Below are 17,290 nucleotides of genomic sequence, written 5' to 3'. Positions count from 1 at the left end.
AGAGAGCTTTTGTGAGGCTGGTGCGGGAGCTGGTTGGGTCCTCAGCACTCTGGACAGCGCCTGCACTTGCTGCTCCACCGCTGCTGTGAGAGTGCGCTTATACTCATACAGGCTGCCATAAAATACCAGTAAAAAAAAAAAAAACATGAATGGAACCGATACATTTCACTACTCTTGATTTACTGCTGTTTCCCCCCGTCTAGCGGTTTTCAGTTGACTTGATAACCTCCAGTGACGCGCGGCTCATTTGCACGATCTGACATCTTTATTCATAAATAGCCCCCATTCACATCTCGCTGACGTTCATCTACCCTCTGACGAAACCTGCTCCTATAAGATACACAGTAAGTTTGGCTGACTCTGAAATGTGCTGTACTGCTCTTCTCCTGAGGCGATAGTTGGGCTCTTTTTTTTGCACTGTTGGTGGCAGTTGAGTGGCTGGCGGCTGATTCACAAAGGTGAGGCACTTTTCTTATAATGTTGAATTATGAAACAGTTGGCATGTTTGCCCCCAACTAAACATGAAATCATCGGAATTGTAAAAAAAAAAAAAAAAAAAAAAAAAAAAAAAAAAACATGAAGTGACTTATAGTAATTAGAAATGATTTCATGTCTAAATTCTGCATCTTCTTTGTTTAAAAGCAAAAACTGTTTTTTTTTTATAACTCCCCCTTCTTTTCTTACCTCTTTAGGTCTCTTTTTCCTTAGGTCTCAATGAATTTCGGTTCTTTAGAGATACAACGACTTTAGCAGAGAGAAGATGAACATCCATGTGGAGGGTTTGGTGGCGATTGTCATCTTCTACCTGCTGATCCTTCTTGTGGGAATTTGGGCAGCATGGAAAAACAAGAATTCCGGGGTGGTGGAGGGAACTGATCGCAGTGAGACCATCATGGTCGGCGGAAGGGATATTGGATTATTTGTTGGCGCATTTACCATGACTGGTGAGTTTCAGAGAGAACTAAATAAAAAGCGTTTTACTGTATGTTTAAATGTATGATATAACATGAATAACGTTTATTTTTTTTTTTTTTTTTTTTTACATCTTTGAAGATATTAAAAAAGAGAAGAAATCTTTCTTATGTTTTTCTTCATTAGACAGGCAATTTCCGAAGTAAATTTCGAAAATTTGTAGGCCTAAATTATATATAATACTACATTATGTACTTACATTTTATTTTATTGCTGTATTATAATTGCCATTTCGTTTGGTTTACGTACTTTTCTCTAGCAAACATGATCCTGTTTGCTGTTGCAACGTATAAATAGAATATAAATAAATATATAAACATGTTTTTCTATAGAGCATATATTGTACATTCTCATACTGTTTCTAAATATTGAACAATTTTTGTTATCAATTATGTTACTTCTCCACACACAAAACGTTAACAGATACAATTCTGATTTTAAAAAAAAAATGTATTAGTAAACACATGTTGAAATAAACTAATAATAAACAATACTCAAGCATGTTTTAATATTTTTTTAATATATCAGATACATATCTCTTTGAATGTCCTCTCTCATTCCAGCAACTTGGGTCGGAGGGGGTTATATCAATGGCACAGCAGAGAATGTTTATCTTCCCGGGTACGGCTTGGCATGGGCACAGGCTCCCTTTGGATATGCGCTCAGCCTTGTTGTGGGTACGTTGCATGTGTATGGAGCTTTGATAAAAACATATTTTTAGTGTCAAAGTTAGCAGAATTAGAAGCAAGTATCTGTCAAACATCTAATTTCTATGACTTGATTCATGTCAAGGTGGCCTTTTCTTTGCTAAACCCATGCGCTCCCGGGGTTACGTCACAATGCTTGACCCCTTCCAGCAACTGTATGGAAAAAGAATGGGTGGTCTGCTATTCATCCCTGCACTAATGGGGGAAATGTTCTGGTCAGCCGCCATCTTATCTGCCCTTGGTAAGAAAAGAGGGAAATGTTATCTTAGAGAGTCAAATCAGTAAATTTGCATGTCGTTCATTACTGTATTAAGACATATTCTATAAATACTGTGGTAAAGCTTTAATTAAACATACTTCTCTTGCATCACAGGGGCCACACTGAGTGTGATCATTGACATTGACATCAATATGTCTGTAATTATTTCGGCTCTTATTGCCATTTTCTACACGCTGGTTGGAGGACTCTACTCAGTGGCGTACACTGATGTTGTTCAGCTCTTCTGCATCTTTTTAGGACTGGTAAGGCTTCACAGAACCACACAATGAAGTCATGGAAGGCGTCATTTTCCCCTTAATTCATGTCTGCATGTCCTCAGCAGCACATAACACTCTGTGATTTATCAAAGAGGCTGCTGTGCAGTTTTGACAGTAATGGCTCATCAACCACCCTTCTAAGATGCAAGCAATAGGAATAAAGAAGCGAAAAGAAGAAATTAAATATTTTTCTCCCTTTATGTATTAATTGCATTACATATTTAATAATAATATAAAACTGAAAAATGTATAATCTTCAAAATCTATTCGGCTGGTTTTCACTAGCACCTGCTGCACATTAAGTGAAATAAACTGTGTCACAATGTTATAGATGGTTTATTACGTGGTAATGGAGTGGAATATGTTCTTTTCATAGTGGGTGAGCGTCCCTTTTGCACTCTCAAACCCGGCTGTGTCTGACATCGGAGTGACAGCAGTGAAGCAGCTCCATGCTAATCAGACTGCATGGCTTGGGAAGATAGAAAGCCCTGACAAATGGATGTGGGCTGACAACTTCTGCCTTTTGGTGAGTGGACAGCTCACTGTAGCATGATGGGATGGAGACTTTGCCAATGGAGAATTGTTGATTCTGAAGGGCCAAACCTAATTTCTCACTTTAGTGAACAATGCAATCATTCGTAGGGAGGAAAATTAAATAAGAGATTGAGAGAGAGTGAACAAAGTGTGATACTGGTCCAGTCATGTCACTGTTCTCCTGTAGGCTGGCATATAATGCACTCTTGATGTTATGCATTTGTATCATGCTGTCTTGTGTCTGTATTTACAATGACGTTTCTGTTTCTAGATGTTGGGGGGGATTCCCTGGCAGGTGTATTTTCAAAGGGTTCTTTCTGCCTCTTCAGCTACCTATGCTCAAGTCCTCTCCTTCCTGGCTGCCTTTGGTTGTATCATCATGGCTATTCCCTCTGTTCTGATTGGAGCCATAGGGGCTTCCACAGGTAAGACAAACCTTCGTCGGAAATTACATGCAACTAACCCTAGACTCTAATCCTAACCCTGTAGTAAGTACATGTTGTTAATTCATATTAGTCAGGGCTTAAATGTACAATTACATGGTAACAAGGACACTGTAAAATAAAGTGTAACCCAAATATGTAATATTAAGCAACATCTCTTCTCTGATGATGTGTGCACTGGCAGGAGGGCAGGATAATAATTTCTAGTCTCTTATATATATATTTTTGAATCAGTTTTGATTTTTACAGTTGAGTTCAAAAGTGTACATCCCCCTTTCAGAATCTGCAAAACGTAACATGTTGCATTAAGAGCCGGGGGGTGAAAACTTTTGCACAGAATGGAGATGTGTACATTTTTATTAATTTGCCTAAATATATATATATATTTCTTTTTTTTATTTATTACTGCCCTTCAGAGGCTACAGAAGATGTTTCCCAGAAGACAAAATAATTTAAATTTACCCTGATTTTCAAATTCAAAAAGTGTTCACCCCTGGTTCTTAATGCACCGTGTTTCCTTCTGAAGTATCAGTGAACGGTTGAACCTTCTGTAATAGTTGCATATGAGTCCCTAAGTTGTTCTCAATGTGCAAAGATGGATCTCTCAATATTATACAGTAGTGTGGAAAGGGTTCAAATACACAAAAATGCTGGAATACCAAATAATTTGTGGGACCTGAAGGATTTTTCTGAAGAACAACAGGCAGTTTAACTGTTCAGGACAAACATGGGACTCATGAACAACTATCACTAAATAAAAAACACAGCTGTGGATCATTCAGGTAACAACACAGTATTAAGAATCAGAGGGATGTAAACTTTTGAGCGGGGTCATTTTTATAAATTTGACTATTATTTTCTCTTGTGGACTATATGTAACCCTGGACCAAAAATCAGTCATAAGGTTAAATTTTTTGAAACTGAGATCATCTAAAAGCTGTATAAATAGGCTTTCCATTGATGGGATTAGACAATATTTGGTCAAGATACAACTATTTGAAATCTGGAATCTGAGGGTGCCAAAAAATCAAAATACTGAGAAAACCACCTTTACAGTTGTCCAAATGAAGTTCTTAGCAATATTACTAATCAAAAATTAAGTTTTTATATATTTACAGTAGGACTTTTACAAAATATTTTCATGGCATATGATCCTTACTTAATATCCTAATGATTTTTGGCATAAGAGAAAAATGTATAATTTTGACCCATACAATGTATTGTTGGCTACTTATGACTGGTTTTGTAGTCCAGGGTCACATATGTAAACATCTTTTATGTAAAATATCTTATTCAGGTCAGTACTAAATAACCAATAACATGCACTTTGTATGATCCCTCTTATTTTGGTAAAATAATGAACATTTTGGAGATTCTGAAAGGGGGGTGTAAAACTTCTGACCTCAACTGTATATTCTCTGTTTTGATTTTAATTTAATTTATTTATTTATTTTGTATGTCTATACAGTTTTTATGAATGTTGACTTCAGTTTTAGTTTTTGTTATTTTACATCTGCTTAAATTACAGTAAATAAAAATGAGAAATGTTGAAATAACCTTTTTTATGTTATTTTATTTTGGTTAAATTTTTGGTTATTTTGGTTTTTCTTTTCTTTTTATTTTTGGTTTTAGTTGGTTTTAGTTTAGTTAACTAATAACCCTGCTGCTGCAAATTTAAATTTACATGAGATTGTAGCAATTAGCAAATGACAAAGATCCAATCAATTCCTGATGGGCAAAATTCCCAAAATGGGCAAAGTCGTGCCCTGCTCTTTTTTTTTTTTTTTTTGCATCGAGAAGCCATTGCCCTTGGACAGATGTCGCAGTAGGGTAATTGCGACTTCATTTCATGTGGACATTAACAACAGTTAAATTATAGAATATATGCTATGCAATAAAGAAAAGGCAGTTGCAAACAAAGTCATCCAAGCAGTCTAATTAGTCTGATTTACAGGCTGTAACCACTTACTGATCACTAGGCTCACAATTTCAGGAATGAAAGCTTCGTAATATGGCTTCAACACTGGACCCTTTCATTCAGAAATCTTCCTTTAAAAAGATAATACAAAAGTATCTTAATTATACACTAATTATGTTGTTTTTTCCCTTCCATAACATGCCACATACCCTCACCCTGAATAATTATTCACAGCTCAGCCAAATTAAAAATGAGCATCAAAGCGTTTTTCTTATTGTTTCCTGTATAACATATTTCCTTGTCCTAAAGCCTAAAGCCATTTTCCCTTTGAGCATGTACTTTAGTTTGCACTGACAATAATTCTAATTATGTAATCACTTCTTTCTGATTATTGGGGGAGCAGTTTGATTTGCTATGGTGTGTTGTGGGAGGTGTTCTCCAGGCTGTATCAGCCCCGGGTGGAAACCATGTTCCCTTCAGATCACTAAAGAAACGAGTAAATAACAACAGCTGGTCTCCCTCATACATTATTAATAGATTATCCGTTTAACGATGTGAACCCTGTAAATATTACATCTGAGGGAGGCACACAGCACCCAGATTTAATCAACAGACTTTCAGCATCAAAGGCACAGCCAGTCACTTATTACTTTACTTATTGGGAATAACAGTCTAATCAAGCAAGGCTTGTTGCTTTTGGATTGCAAGTAAAAAGAATTTGAAATAGAATTTTTTAATTTAATTTAATATGTATTAAACTCATGTATGATGGAATAAAAGTAATACTTTATGCTGGTGGTTATTTCACAGTATATAGTAAATGTGTTCTACTCCACAGATTGGAACCAGACAACTTATGGGCCAATTCCTCCCATGCAGAAGGACCAGTCTGATATGATCCTACCGATCGTGCTACAGCACCTGTGCCCAGCCTATATCTCCTTTTTTGGTCTGGGGGCAGTTTCTGCTGCAGTGATGTCATCCGCTGACTCATCCATCTTGTCGGCCAGCTCCATGTTTGCTAGGAACATCTACCAGCTCGCTTTCCGGCAATCGGTGAGAGACAGTCCAATTCAATTTACTGCAGAAAAATCACTCAATATTTTTTGTCTTGTTTTCTAGTACAAATATTCTTAAATACATAAACATTCCTAAATAAAAAATACATTTACTTGAGAAGAAGCAAAATTAATCAAAAAAGCGAGTACAAGCGAGTTTGTACTTTACTTAAAACAAGAAATAAATGAAAAAAAAAGAGTAAAATCTGACACTGGGGTAAGAAAAAATAATATTTAATTTCAAAGAAAACCAAGTTTATTTTCTTTCCCCACTGGCATATATATATATATATACGTAAGAAAGGTATAAAGGAATTTTCTGTATCGATTTTTGTCTTAATGTGCAGTCACATTTCAGCAGAATTTAGTGGGCTAAAAGTTCCATTGTCAGTAACCAGTGTTGAGGAGTAACTAGTTGCATGTAACAGAATTGCATAAAATGTGTATTTAATTACATTTACTTATGAGAATGTTAACAATTACAAAGAGGGTTACATCTGAATATTTTTACACACATACAGATTTGATTGATTTCTTTCACAAATTGCTCTAAAATATAAGACACCAGTGTTTCAGGACTTTAGGACACTGAATAGAACACATGCTTATTCAGTTTTATTTTCTATTTGTGCTTTATTTTTTAAATTAATTGTTTTTTTTTTTTTTTTTTTTCCAAGGCATTGTTAGATGCCAGTGTCTGATTTTTAAACAGTGTTTTTAAACAGTGTTATAGCTATTAAACACTACTTAGTACATTTTAAATAGGGAAACTTGTAATCTGTGACCTGTTAACAGTGTTGCCAGTTGGGCTACTTTAACACTGTTGCCGCGGGGGTTTTTTTCATGTCCATGGGTTGAAACAACCACATTAACGTAATATTTAGCCCCTGGAATGCTTATTTTACCAGGGGAACCCCGCCAAAAATAGTGTATTTTACCCTCCGGAATGCGATTAGGCTACTTGTGGGCTAGTTTTGAGTAGCAATTGGGCGGGTTTTGTTGTGAAAACCTGGCAACCCTGCTTATTACATTTTCAAAGTAACTTTTTCCAACACTGTCAATGAAATACAGCTCAAATAGAAATCAAACCAAGCACCTTTCTGTTGGTCAGCGAAGCGAATTTGCGTGACCAACTTTAACGAAAATCTGCATGGGGACCTTTTTTTTCCCTTCACAAGAAATTCCCAGATGGATTACTAGTGAAATTACAAAATTTCACCCACAAAATTTCACCAAGCAGCGTTGATTTAAGAATGTTTATGTATTTGTACTGGAAGAAAAATACTAAGCAAGAAAACCTTGGATAAATTTTACTAAAAAATATAGAAATGCATACTAATGCATGGATAAAGTAATTCGAGGGACCCAATAATCAGTCATCATTCATTCAGTCATTCACCAACCTGATCTTATGACGAAAACATACCTGTGGGAATTTTTTTCGCAAGACACGAAATACATAGTGCCATGTATGTTTTGTGTTTAGCTTGTTTTTCGATTTCTCATCTTTCAGCTTTCATGGTGAGTCATATTTTTTACCGGTTCCATACCCAAGGATTCAGCATCCTATCAAGCATCTGGAAAGCAAAACATATGGAGCTGTAATCATAACTGTATGAAAACGATTACAAGAGCTCACTGTTTCACCGCCTCTAGTGTTCATTTCTGTTGGAAACTGCAGTTATATGTGCTTAGTGGTACGTATTTCACGTCTTGCGAAAAAGCTCCCACAGGTATGTTTTTGTCATGAGATCAGGTAGACTTACACCCATGTCATTCAAGAACTGTGCTATTTCTCAAAATGTCTCAGCTGTTAGTAAAAACCCACTTATTGATCAACTTAATCCAACCGAAATTCTTAGTTTTCTCATATGTTGTCTCATTACCTCTCTAACTCTCACCTCATCTTTCTACTGTCCTCAAGGCTTCCGACCGTGAGATAGTCTGGGTCATGCGGATCACTATTTTTGTGTTCGGGGCTCTTGCGACGGCCATGGCTCTCCTGACTGGAACCGTCTATGGTTTATGGTACCTGAGCTCTGACCTGGTCTACGTCATAATATTCCCCCAACTCCTCTGTGTTCTCTTCGTCCGTGGCACGAACACCTATGGCTCGGTGGCTGGATACATCTTTGGATTGATCCTGCGAATTGGTGGAGGGGAACCATATCTCAAACTGCCTCCGTTCATCTACTACCCAGGATGGACCATTGAGGAGAAGGTCCATCATGTGACCAAGGAGGTGGAATACCTGGTGTTGCAGAGGTTTCCCTTTAAGACAGCTTCCATGCTGGCCTCATTCCTAAGCAATGTGGCTTTCTCATACCTGTTTAAGTACCTGTTTGAGAGTGGCACTTTGTCGGCTAAATATGATTTCTTGGATGCTGTGCACAGTGCTGAAATAATGGACAAGACCACTCTGGTGAACAAGAACATTATTGGGCTGAACGAAATGGCCCCGGTCAAGCCAAGACTTAGTGTTACTTTAGCCGCTACCTTCACCAGGAAAGAAACCCTCACCGAAGAGGAGGACTCCAGCCCAGAGTCACCGATTCATGAGAACGAATAGACCTTGTGATCAATCCTGAGAAGACTCTCTAGTGGCTCCATAATGTGAAGGACAAGGCTTCACCCAATAAGTAAAGAAATATCTGATTTTAATTACAATGAATTCACTCCACACTCCTTTTCTGGAATTTCCATCACTTCTTTCAGATGGGAGTGGGACAGCAACTGAAACTCTATTGAAAATGAAAGAGAGAGAAGAAAACAGCAGTAATTCTGGTGGGTTGAGTAATATTTTAAAAAACTGTACCCTGAGAAGCTCTTCGACTCCTGTTGGTCTGTACAAACCCTGAGTGACTCTCCTTTACCTTCTAAAGAAAATGTTGCAATACTGTGATAATCCTTGAAAAATAATCGGTTAGTTCACTCAAAAATATTCTGTCATCATTTCCTCAACTTTACATAATTCCAAACATGACTTTATTTCTTCTGTGGAATACAGAAAAATGTCTTGATTTTCATCCATACTGTCAAAGTCAATGCGCTTCAGTGGTCTTTTGGATCTTCTTGACTTTTTTGCATTCCACAGATGAAAGCAAGTTATGAATGATGACAGAATGTCTATTTCTTGGTGAATTATCCCGTTAATTTCCTGAATCTGGACACAGGTCTAGATTTGAAGAAGAAAAAAGAAAACGTAACACAGTGATTATAATATATCCAATTATAGCTATATATTAATAAATACTAGGTGTAAGTTCATGTGTCATGCCATTACTTACGTCAAACTCCCATGATAGATATTAGTGCAGATTATCCGATTGTCCTATCATAAAAATCAAATGTAGCTAAACGGTTATAAGCTGTTTCATAAGTATGTAGTTATATAACAAGTGATGTGCTTCCCATCTACAAACTACCTTTAACAACTGTGACTTAAGTGCACATGTGGCAAATGTCTTTTTCATGTTCATAGTGCAATATTAAGAAGGAAAACAAAGAACATGGAAAAATATACATATATAATCTTGTAATCGCCTTAACTAGCTACATTGATTAGATGGGGGTGATTGGACATTATGCAAACCCGGTTCGTCACATTGTTGTACTTGAAAATGAATGTAGCTGCAAATGATTTACCAGATGTAATAACCTCCGGGGTCTGTGCTGTGTTATTTTTCGTGATTTGCAAGTCGTATGTATGTCAAAAGAAGTCATTGTACCTGGTTCCAGGATGAGCCAGCTGCTGTGTTATTTTGTTGGCTTTAGTGATACAGAAATGTGTGTGATGTGTGTATTTATATTCCAATGAATATAATTGTCCAGTACTCCACTAAAATGTAAAGTGTCACTTTACCGTTCTGTATATAAATATACATATATATTTAAATGGGTTGGAGCCAGCTACACAAATCTATATTTATTTATTAATTGTGGCCTACAGATTAAACATAGAATTATTCAAAGATAATAAATTTTATTGTTAAGACTTTCATAGTTGTGTATTTGTCTAATGGAATTCAGTTCACAAAACTAAAAACTGTAACTAAAAAGTTTTCCATTTTGTTTTAATTCATGAAAAGAATAGCAAACCCATTTTCTATGTCTTCTCTATGTCTTTCGCAACCCAAAACGGCCTGCGGTCGCTGTAGGGCCAGCGGGTAGTTACGAAAAAGCGCGTGTCTGAAAAACGTGACGATTTATGACGCTAACTATCTTCAACTTCCAATGTCACTGTTAAGAGACAGCACTCTAAAAATAGCCAGTACGTTATTTACATTAAGTGCTCTGCTGGTTTTAGTGGGGTGGGGCAGGGGTATAAGGCGGAGGGAAGTGAATGTGGGGGTTGGGCCGGGCCTCTTATGCGTCTTTTCATAGACTGCGTCAATGTCTTGGGGGTAGGCGATGACGTTGTTGCTGCCCCACCCTACCATGTCCCGAGCTTGTCCTCCATTTTGTCCTTGCTGTCCAAAATTTAATCCCATTACATCGTTGAGGCTGGATATGCCAGAGATCCCATTCACAAAAGAACAGCAAAGAGCACTTGTGGTGATTAATAATCACCGCAATGGGGCGGTACTCTTAGCTTTGCCAAAAGTCAAGCCATTTTTATCCTTCGCTTCTGAAGAGGTGTCCGCGGCCATCTAAGGTGTCTGGAAAAAACCTTAACGACTATTTCAGCAAAGGATACAGTTTGAACACCTTTCATGGTTAGCAATTTAGTCTGGGATATTCGTTTTTAGCTTTCTTCTTTCTCTGGTTTTCTTGGTGGTCACGTCTCTGCTCTCAAATCAGTAATGAAATGCTTGAGGTTCAAGAATCGCAGCTGAAATATGGCGCATCTAATTGAATCAGCCTAAGTGAGGGACATTTGTCCTCTCTCATGGTTCAATCGATCAAATCTCCCACAACAACGCTTAGGAGCACAGCCTGTGACGGAAGCTAGCAGGCAGCGTTCATCACGCCCGTCATTATTTATTTGAACAATTTCCTTTAGTGTAAATCAGCAATGGATACACATCACACAGTCTTTTATTAGCACTACTTAAATGAATGAGAAACACAAAAAGCTTCAAAAATCCCAACTCCACCAGTGGGAATTTCCTTTTATTTCTATTCTTCGTTAAGTGACTACATGGTCCCCAGTGTGCTGTAGAAGATGATCTTTGGACACACCTCCTCTGTAGCCTCAGCTGTACTTCTCTTAATGGCAGAGTCTTCATGTATCTGTCAAGAAATCATCTCCCTATTGAAGGAGGCAGGTGTAATTAGATTGGCTCTCATTAAACCTGAGGGAATAATTGGGCATGCTGGGAAATATAGTTTTGGGTTTTACCAGAAGACAGTAGGTATAATGTAATGAGAAAGATAAGAGACTACAGATGAGGTTAAAGATTAGGAAATAATTGTTCGCTTTTAAATTTTCTAGACCGTTTTGAGTAGTAAACGCAAATGTACTGTATTGTGTAGTAATAATAATAATAATAGTAATAATAATAAATTGGCCACTTTTTTAAGTGTAATTTTTACACGTTACATAGTAATGTCGGTAAATTATGCATGATTACAAGCACCTAACCCTAAAACAAACCCTATTACAGGTATGTTGTTAATTAATGTGTTGTTAATTAATAAGTCATTTGTGTTATTTGTGTACTAATTTGTGTAATTACATTGTATCAAGCACACCTTAAGTGTAACCAAAGGCTTTTGTATCTAAGTAACAATATAAATCTTTCAGAAATCATTCTAATATGCTGATTTGCTGTTCAAAAATAATAATTAGTAGGAGTATCAATATTTAAAACAGTTGAGTACATTTTTTTTTTCAGGATTCTTTGATGAATAGAAAGATCCAAAGATCTGAAATTAAAAAAAAAAAAAAAAAAAAAAAAAAAAATGTAACATACAATTCACTATACCATTCAAAAGCTTGGAATCAGTATAACGTTTGTTTGTTTTTGTTTTTTTTTAGCAAAGATGCTTTAAATTGATCAAAAGCAATGTTAAAGACATTTATAATGTTACAAAATATTTATATTTTTCTAGAAACCTAGAAGAAAATTATACTCAGCTGTTTTCAACAACAATAATAATAATAATAATAATAATAATAATAATACATGTTTTTTGAGCAGCGAATTAGAATATTAGAATGATTTCTGAAGGATCATGTGACTGGAGTAATGACGCTAAAATTCAGCTGTGAAATCACAGGAATAAATTACACATTCAAATATATTCAAATAGAAAAATCATTATTTTGTATAGTAAAAATATTTTAACGTTTTACTGTTTTTGCTGTACTTTGGATCAAATAAATGCAGACTTGGTGAGCAGAAGAGAATTATTCTAAAAACATTAAAAAACTTACTGTTCAAAAACTTTTGACTGTTGACTGTTGACTGTATGTACAAAAAAATAAAATTATAAAATGTAGGACGAATGTATACATTATTCATTCATTAAATGTTCATAAATATTGGAGTAAATTGTAATTCTAACTAATTTGCACATAAAAAAAAACTTGTTGAAAACTCTCATCCAGATTCATAAACACCTTGTAAACCTCAGATTTGTTAGTTAAATGTGTTAGTTAAATGTTAATTAATTTTAGTTTATCAAATTTAATGTAAATACATGCAAAATAGACTTATTGACCATTTTCTTCACAAAAATTATGTAATATATCTATAATATAAAGGAAAAATTAATGTATGGTTGGTGTGATGATCTAAAAATGTACATCAGGACAGCTTTATAAAAAATCTACACAAAAAATAATTCTGCTCATGTTTCGACAATGAAACTAGGGATTAAATTAGGGATGCCACTGATGTAGCCATTTAGATTATATAAAAATATACCACTGAAAAATTAACCATAAATATTCATTTTTGAGCACCCTGTTGAGAATCTTTGAAAGCAATATGTAATTGGCCATAAAGCAGCCCCATGTCTGTTTGTAGAGTTATCTCCTCACAATATTTACTCCCTGAAGATCTGGAATGTCATCATAATACGTTTTACATGGGTGCATCCGATTCCCACACACCAAACATCCTTCATTTTCCCACCCGCTCTTTCTCGTTTCCGACAGCGAAGTCATCTGTGGTGACAAGGAACGCTTTTTGACATGGGCGACTAGAACAAGCGACCCTGAGGGCACATCAGTATCAGACATGGCTGTCAGCAACTGAAGCATCTGCTCTGCGTCCTGCTCGCCATATACTGCGCCATTTAAAAAAAAGGGGCTAGATTTGGCAAGTGGGTTTGCTCTTGGAAAGTCAATCTCTATCATTAGCTTTCCAATAGTCTTGGTCACTTAGCTAGTGCATTCAGATCAATTCAAACAGGTTGATGTCCCTAAAAAGCTAGTATATGTGATTGTTTCAAAAAATCAATATCTGAAAGAACGGCTATGAATTTAAAGGACCCAGAGGAGGAATACAGGCATTAAAATGTATTACTCCTCAGGGATCACTTTATTGACTTATACTTCCCCTCTCTTCCTCAGAGTCTCGCTGCCTCTCAGATCTCAGCCGACCAAACTGTTGTATGATAAAAACCCGTCACAACCTCTTCCACTGTCATCCTAATGACGCAGTTTCTAAGCTTTTCTCCACAATCCTTCCAGCTGATAATCACATGGGACTGTCATACATGACTTGCGTTACATAAAACACCAACAAAAAAGACGCAACCGCTCTTTCACAAACCATAAACCCTGAGGCAACGTCCCAAAACTCTTTATACCCACTGTCAGCCACATTCTCACAGTGTCTGTTTTGTAGAAAAAACTCCAGCCTACCACATCCAGTTCTCAAAAGTCTTGTGAACTAATGTTCTGAATGTCTTTCATGGCCTTGTTTCAGTGACTTAAAATTTTTAGTTTTTCACTAAGCACGCATAAACGTTGTTTTTAAAAATGTTGGACATCGCTGATGTTCATCGTATGGACAAATAAAATAAAATAAAATAACAAATTTATTTATTTATTTATTCAAGATATATTGTCTATACAAGAAAGCAAGTCAAACAGTTTTGGAACGACATGAGGGTGAGTAAATTAAATTTTTGGACAGTAGAGCCTTTTGAGCACAATCTGTATGTTTATACTGTCATCTTTTATTACATTAAATATCATTTTGTTATATTAAATGAAAAGATTCAAGGAGATTCTTTGTTTTGGACTATATAGACATTATTATAAATGTGCAATTTTATTTATTTATTTATTTAAATAGTTTAGGTAAGGTATAATATAATTGTTTTCAGTTTATTTGTGTTATGACATTTAAATCATATTTAAGTGCATAAAGTGATGATAACCCAAATTTTTATGATGCAGCAGATTCCTTCCATGTCTGACGTAAAAGTGTATTATCTCATCTCTTTCTTTTACTCTCAGCCAGCAGGGCGACTCGGGACTATTTATGTGTTCCTTAAGTGATGGCCTCTATAATGTAATTGCTGGACATCTAATTGAAAAATGGAGGCAGCCAAAGAGAGAGAAGGGGGGTGGAGGGGAGGGAGGAAAAACAAAGAAAGAAAGGGGGATGAAGGGATGGAGGGATAAGGGAGAGAGGGACTAATTCAGAAAGATAGAAAGAGAGAGCAAGTTAGACAGACGAACATAAAGGCACGTGAACACACACACATACACACAGTCCACCGGCTCTGTTTCTCTCAGTAAGTCTCAGTGGTTCTATATTAGATGAGTGGGCCTTTATCTCATCCCCTTTAGCAATGCCAATAATTGCAGCGTGTGACACATACAGCACGGCACAGTCCCAGCAGTACATGGCAGAGGAATGAGACAGGGTCAATTCCACAATGCTCCGCTATGGCCTCAGAGAAACACAGTCTGACGTGAGATCTATAAGAGCCATTTAGGAGCTGAATGAACCTGATTTATCATAATCCTGTATACTTGTTAAGCTCTTTATTAATGACACTGGAATAGCATTTTTGATTAAACGTCAGCCAATCACACCGCTTATTGTAGGACACAACATATCACAATGCACAGAAAATCATATAAATTCTGTATCTATAGCACACATTTTAAGACCAAATAGGAAAATCATTATTATTAATTACATACTCCTTATGTTGTTTAAAACCTGTAAGACCTTTGTTTATCTTCGGAGCACAAATTAAAGGAGAAGTCATAAATAAATTGTGTTTTTTGAGGAAAACATTTCAGGATTTTTCTCCATATAATGGACTGATATGGTGCCCTGAGTTTGAACTTCCAAAATGCAGTTTAAGTGCAGCTTCAAACGATCCCAAATGCGGTTGTAAACGATCCCAGCCGAGGAAGAAGGGTCTTATCTAGTGAAACGATTATTTACATTAAAAAATACAATTTAAATACTTTTTAATCGCTCGTCTTGTCTTACTCTCCCTGAACTCTCTGTGCATTATAGCTCAAGACAGTTAGGCTATTTCGAAAAACTCTGACCATATTTTCTCCCTCAACTTCAAAATCGCTGCGGAAGTTCCGACCCAGCCTTCGCAAAGTGAACATGCAAAGAAGATCAAACACCCTTAACAAAAAGGTAAAACAGTGATATAGGATGATTTTGAAGTTGAGGGAGAAAATACGGTCTGAGTTTTTCGACATATCCTAACTGTCATGAGCTAGAATACACAAAGTTCAGGGAGAGTAAGCGTTCGACATTAAAAAGTATATAATTTGTATTCTTTTTATGAAAATAACTGATCGTTTCACTAGATAAGACTATTCTTCCTCGTCTGGGATCGTTTACAACCGCATTTGGGATCGTTTGAAGCCGCAATTAAACTGCCCTTTGGAAGTTCAAACTCGGGGCACCATATCAGTCCATTATATGGAGAAAAATCCTGAAATGTTTTCCTCAAAAAACACAATTTCTTTACGACTGAGGAAAGAAAGACATGAACATCTTGGAAGACAAGGGGGTGAGTACATTATCTGTAAATTGTTGTTCTGGAAGTGGAGTTCTCCTTTAAGATATTTTTGATTAAATTCTTTTGTGCCGAATGAAACAATTTTTAAAACAATTTCTTTTCATTTTTGGATGAACTATCTCTTTACGAAGGACAAATTTTCCTTGCACCTTGAATACGTGTGTGTGTACTAGTGTTGTCAAAAATTAGCGTGTTAACGTAGGTGATTAATTTTTCCAGTTCAACATTTTTTGTTTTGTAGAAGCCTTGCGTTTGTTTCATCTTAAATCGATATCTTTTATCGCCACAATTATTAATGTGGTGAAATCCTGTGTAATAAGTAGTATGAATGTACCTAGGGTGACCATACACATCCTGGCCGGGATTATTGCCTAAAATATCCAGGATTTGGCTGTTTGCACGGCGCAGGCTGATTGTTGTATGACATTTCGTGAAAGCTATAAAGAGCAGGTGGCTAATTGTGCTTTCGAATCGCTCTTGCAGTATTTAGATGTCATAAAACAATAGTTCTGTGCAGTGAATGAACAAACTATCACATCTAATATGTACACGTATTTGCATCGCTTTGACTTCTCATGCACCACGATTGGTCGATTATGTAGAATGCCTGAACGCAATTGGTCAAACTACTTATAGAACATTACCCTCAGCAGGTCTAAAAAAAAGCAAAACAAAGCTAAATATAGAAATCCTGGCCAGGATGTGTCCCGTAAAAATGGGTTCAGGACCGTGCAATGTCGTAGTTATGTCGTCAGTTAAGTCATGTCTCTGAAATGCGGTGCTTTTCCAAACTGTCCTGGAGCAGCAGCACTGTCAGCTTATTAGTAGAGACTTTAAGACCTAAAGTGCATCAGAAAAGGTAAAGAGTTCTTAAAGTAATAGCAGCCAAAAAACCTAATAACCCAGCTGCTGTGAAGTCTGTTAATCAAAGAAAAAAAGAGGAAATCAATAACTTTTAGCTTTAAGGATTCATCTATATTTAATTTGCAATTTAGTGTTTGATAACTTCAGGTTCTGTGTATTTTCTACTTGCTGAAGGGCACAGGTAGCTAAATATGCTATTTATTATAAAGGGTTTATGTGAAGATTGTCTTAAGTTCACTTATATTATAAGTTATTTTTTTACAATCTAATAAATGTTAAAAATTGATAGCTGTAATA

At 36.2% G+C, this 17,290-nt stretch overlaps 1 protein-coding gene across 2 annotated transcripts; it reads left to right on the top strand.

Moving 5' to 3' along the window:
* The first annotated feature begins 281 nt into the window (after nt 1–281).
* Nucleotides 282–10,428, top strand: slc5a7a (solute carrier family 5 member 7a). Of its 2 annotated transcripts, none has more exons than XM_051108554.1 (9): nt 282–458; nt 709–944; nt 1,536–1,649; nt 1,765–1,920; nt 2,053–2,201; nt 2,593–2,742; nt 3,022–3,175; nt 5,950–6,167; nt 8,094–10,428. In XM_051108554.1, exons 2-9 carry the CDS (start codon nt 761–763, stop codon nt 8,736–8,738), a joined length of 1,770 nt encoding a protein of 589 aa, XP_050964511.1. In that variant the 5' UTR covers nt 282–458; nt 709–760; the 3' UTR covers nt 8,739–10,428. The 2 variants fall into 2 exon arrangements, with proteins under 2 accessions (XP_050964511.1, XP_050964503.1); XM_051108546.1 differs by having other exon boundaries at nt 283–458; nt 693–944.
* Nucleotides 10,429–17,290: the final 6,862 nt, after the last annotated feature.

This window comes from Labeo rohita, chromosome 1 (assembly GCF_022985175.1).
Source record: "Labeo rohita strain BAU-BD-2019 chromosome 1, IGBB_LRoh.1.0, whole genome shotgun sequence".
Taxonomy (NCBI): Eukaryota; Metazoa; Chordata; class Actinopteri; order Cypriniformes; family Cyprinidae; genus Labeo; species Labeo rohita.
The sequence above is the reverse complement of the archived record's forward strand: the minus strand, read 5'-3'. Positions and strand labels throughout refer to the sequence as shown.

Coding starts and splice junctions, on each gene's coding strand:
- slc5a7a (XM_051108554.1), top strand. CDS start 761: ATGAACATCCATGTGGAGGGTTTGGTGGCGATTGTCATCTTCTACCTG. Junction 1,921..2,052: donor CGCCATCTTATCTGCCCTTG/GTAAGAAAAGAG, acceptor CTTGCATCACAG/GGGCCACACTGAGTGTGATC. Junction 6,168..8,093: donor AGCTCGCTTTCCGGCAATCG/GTGAGAGACAGT, acceptor ACTGTCCTCAAG/GCTTCCGACCGTGAGATAGT.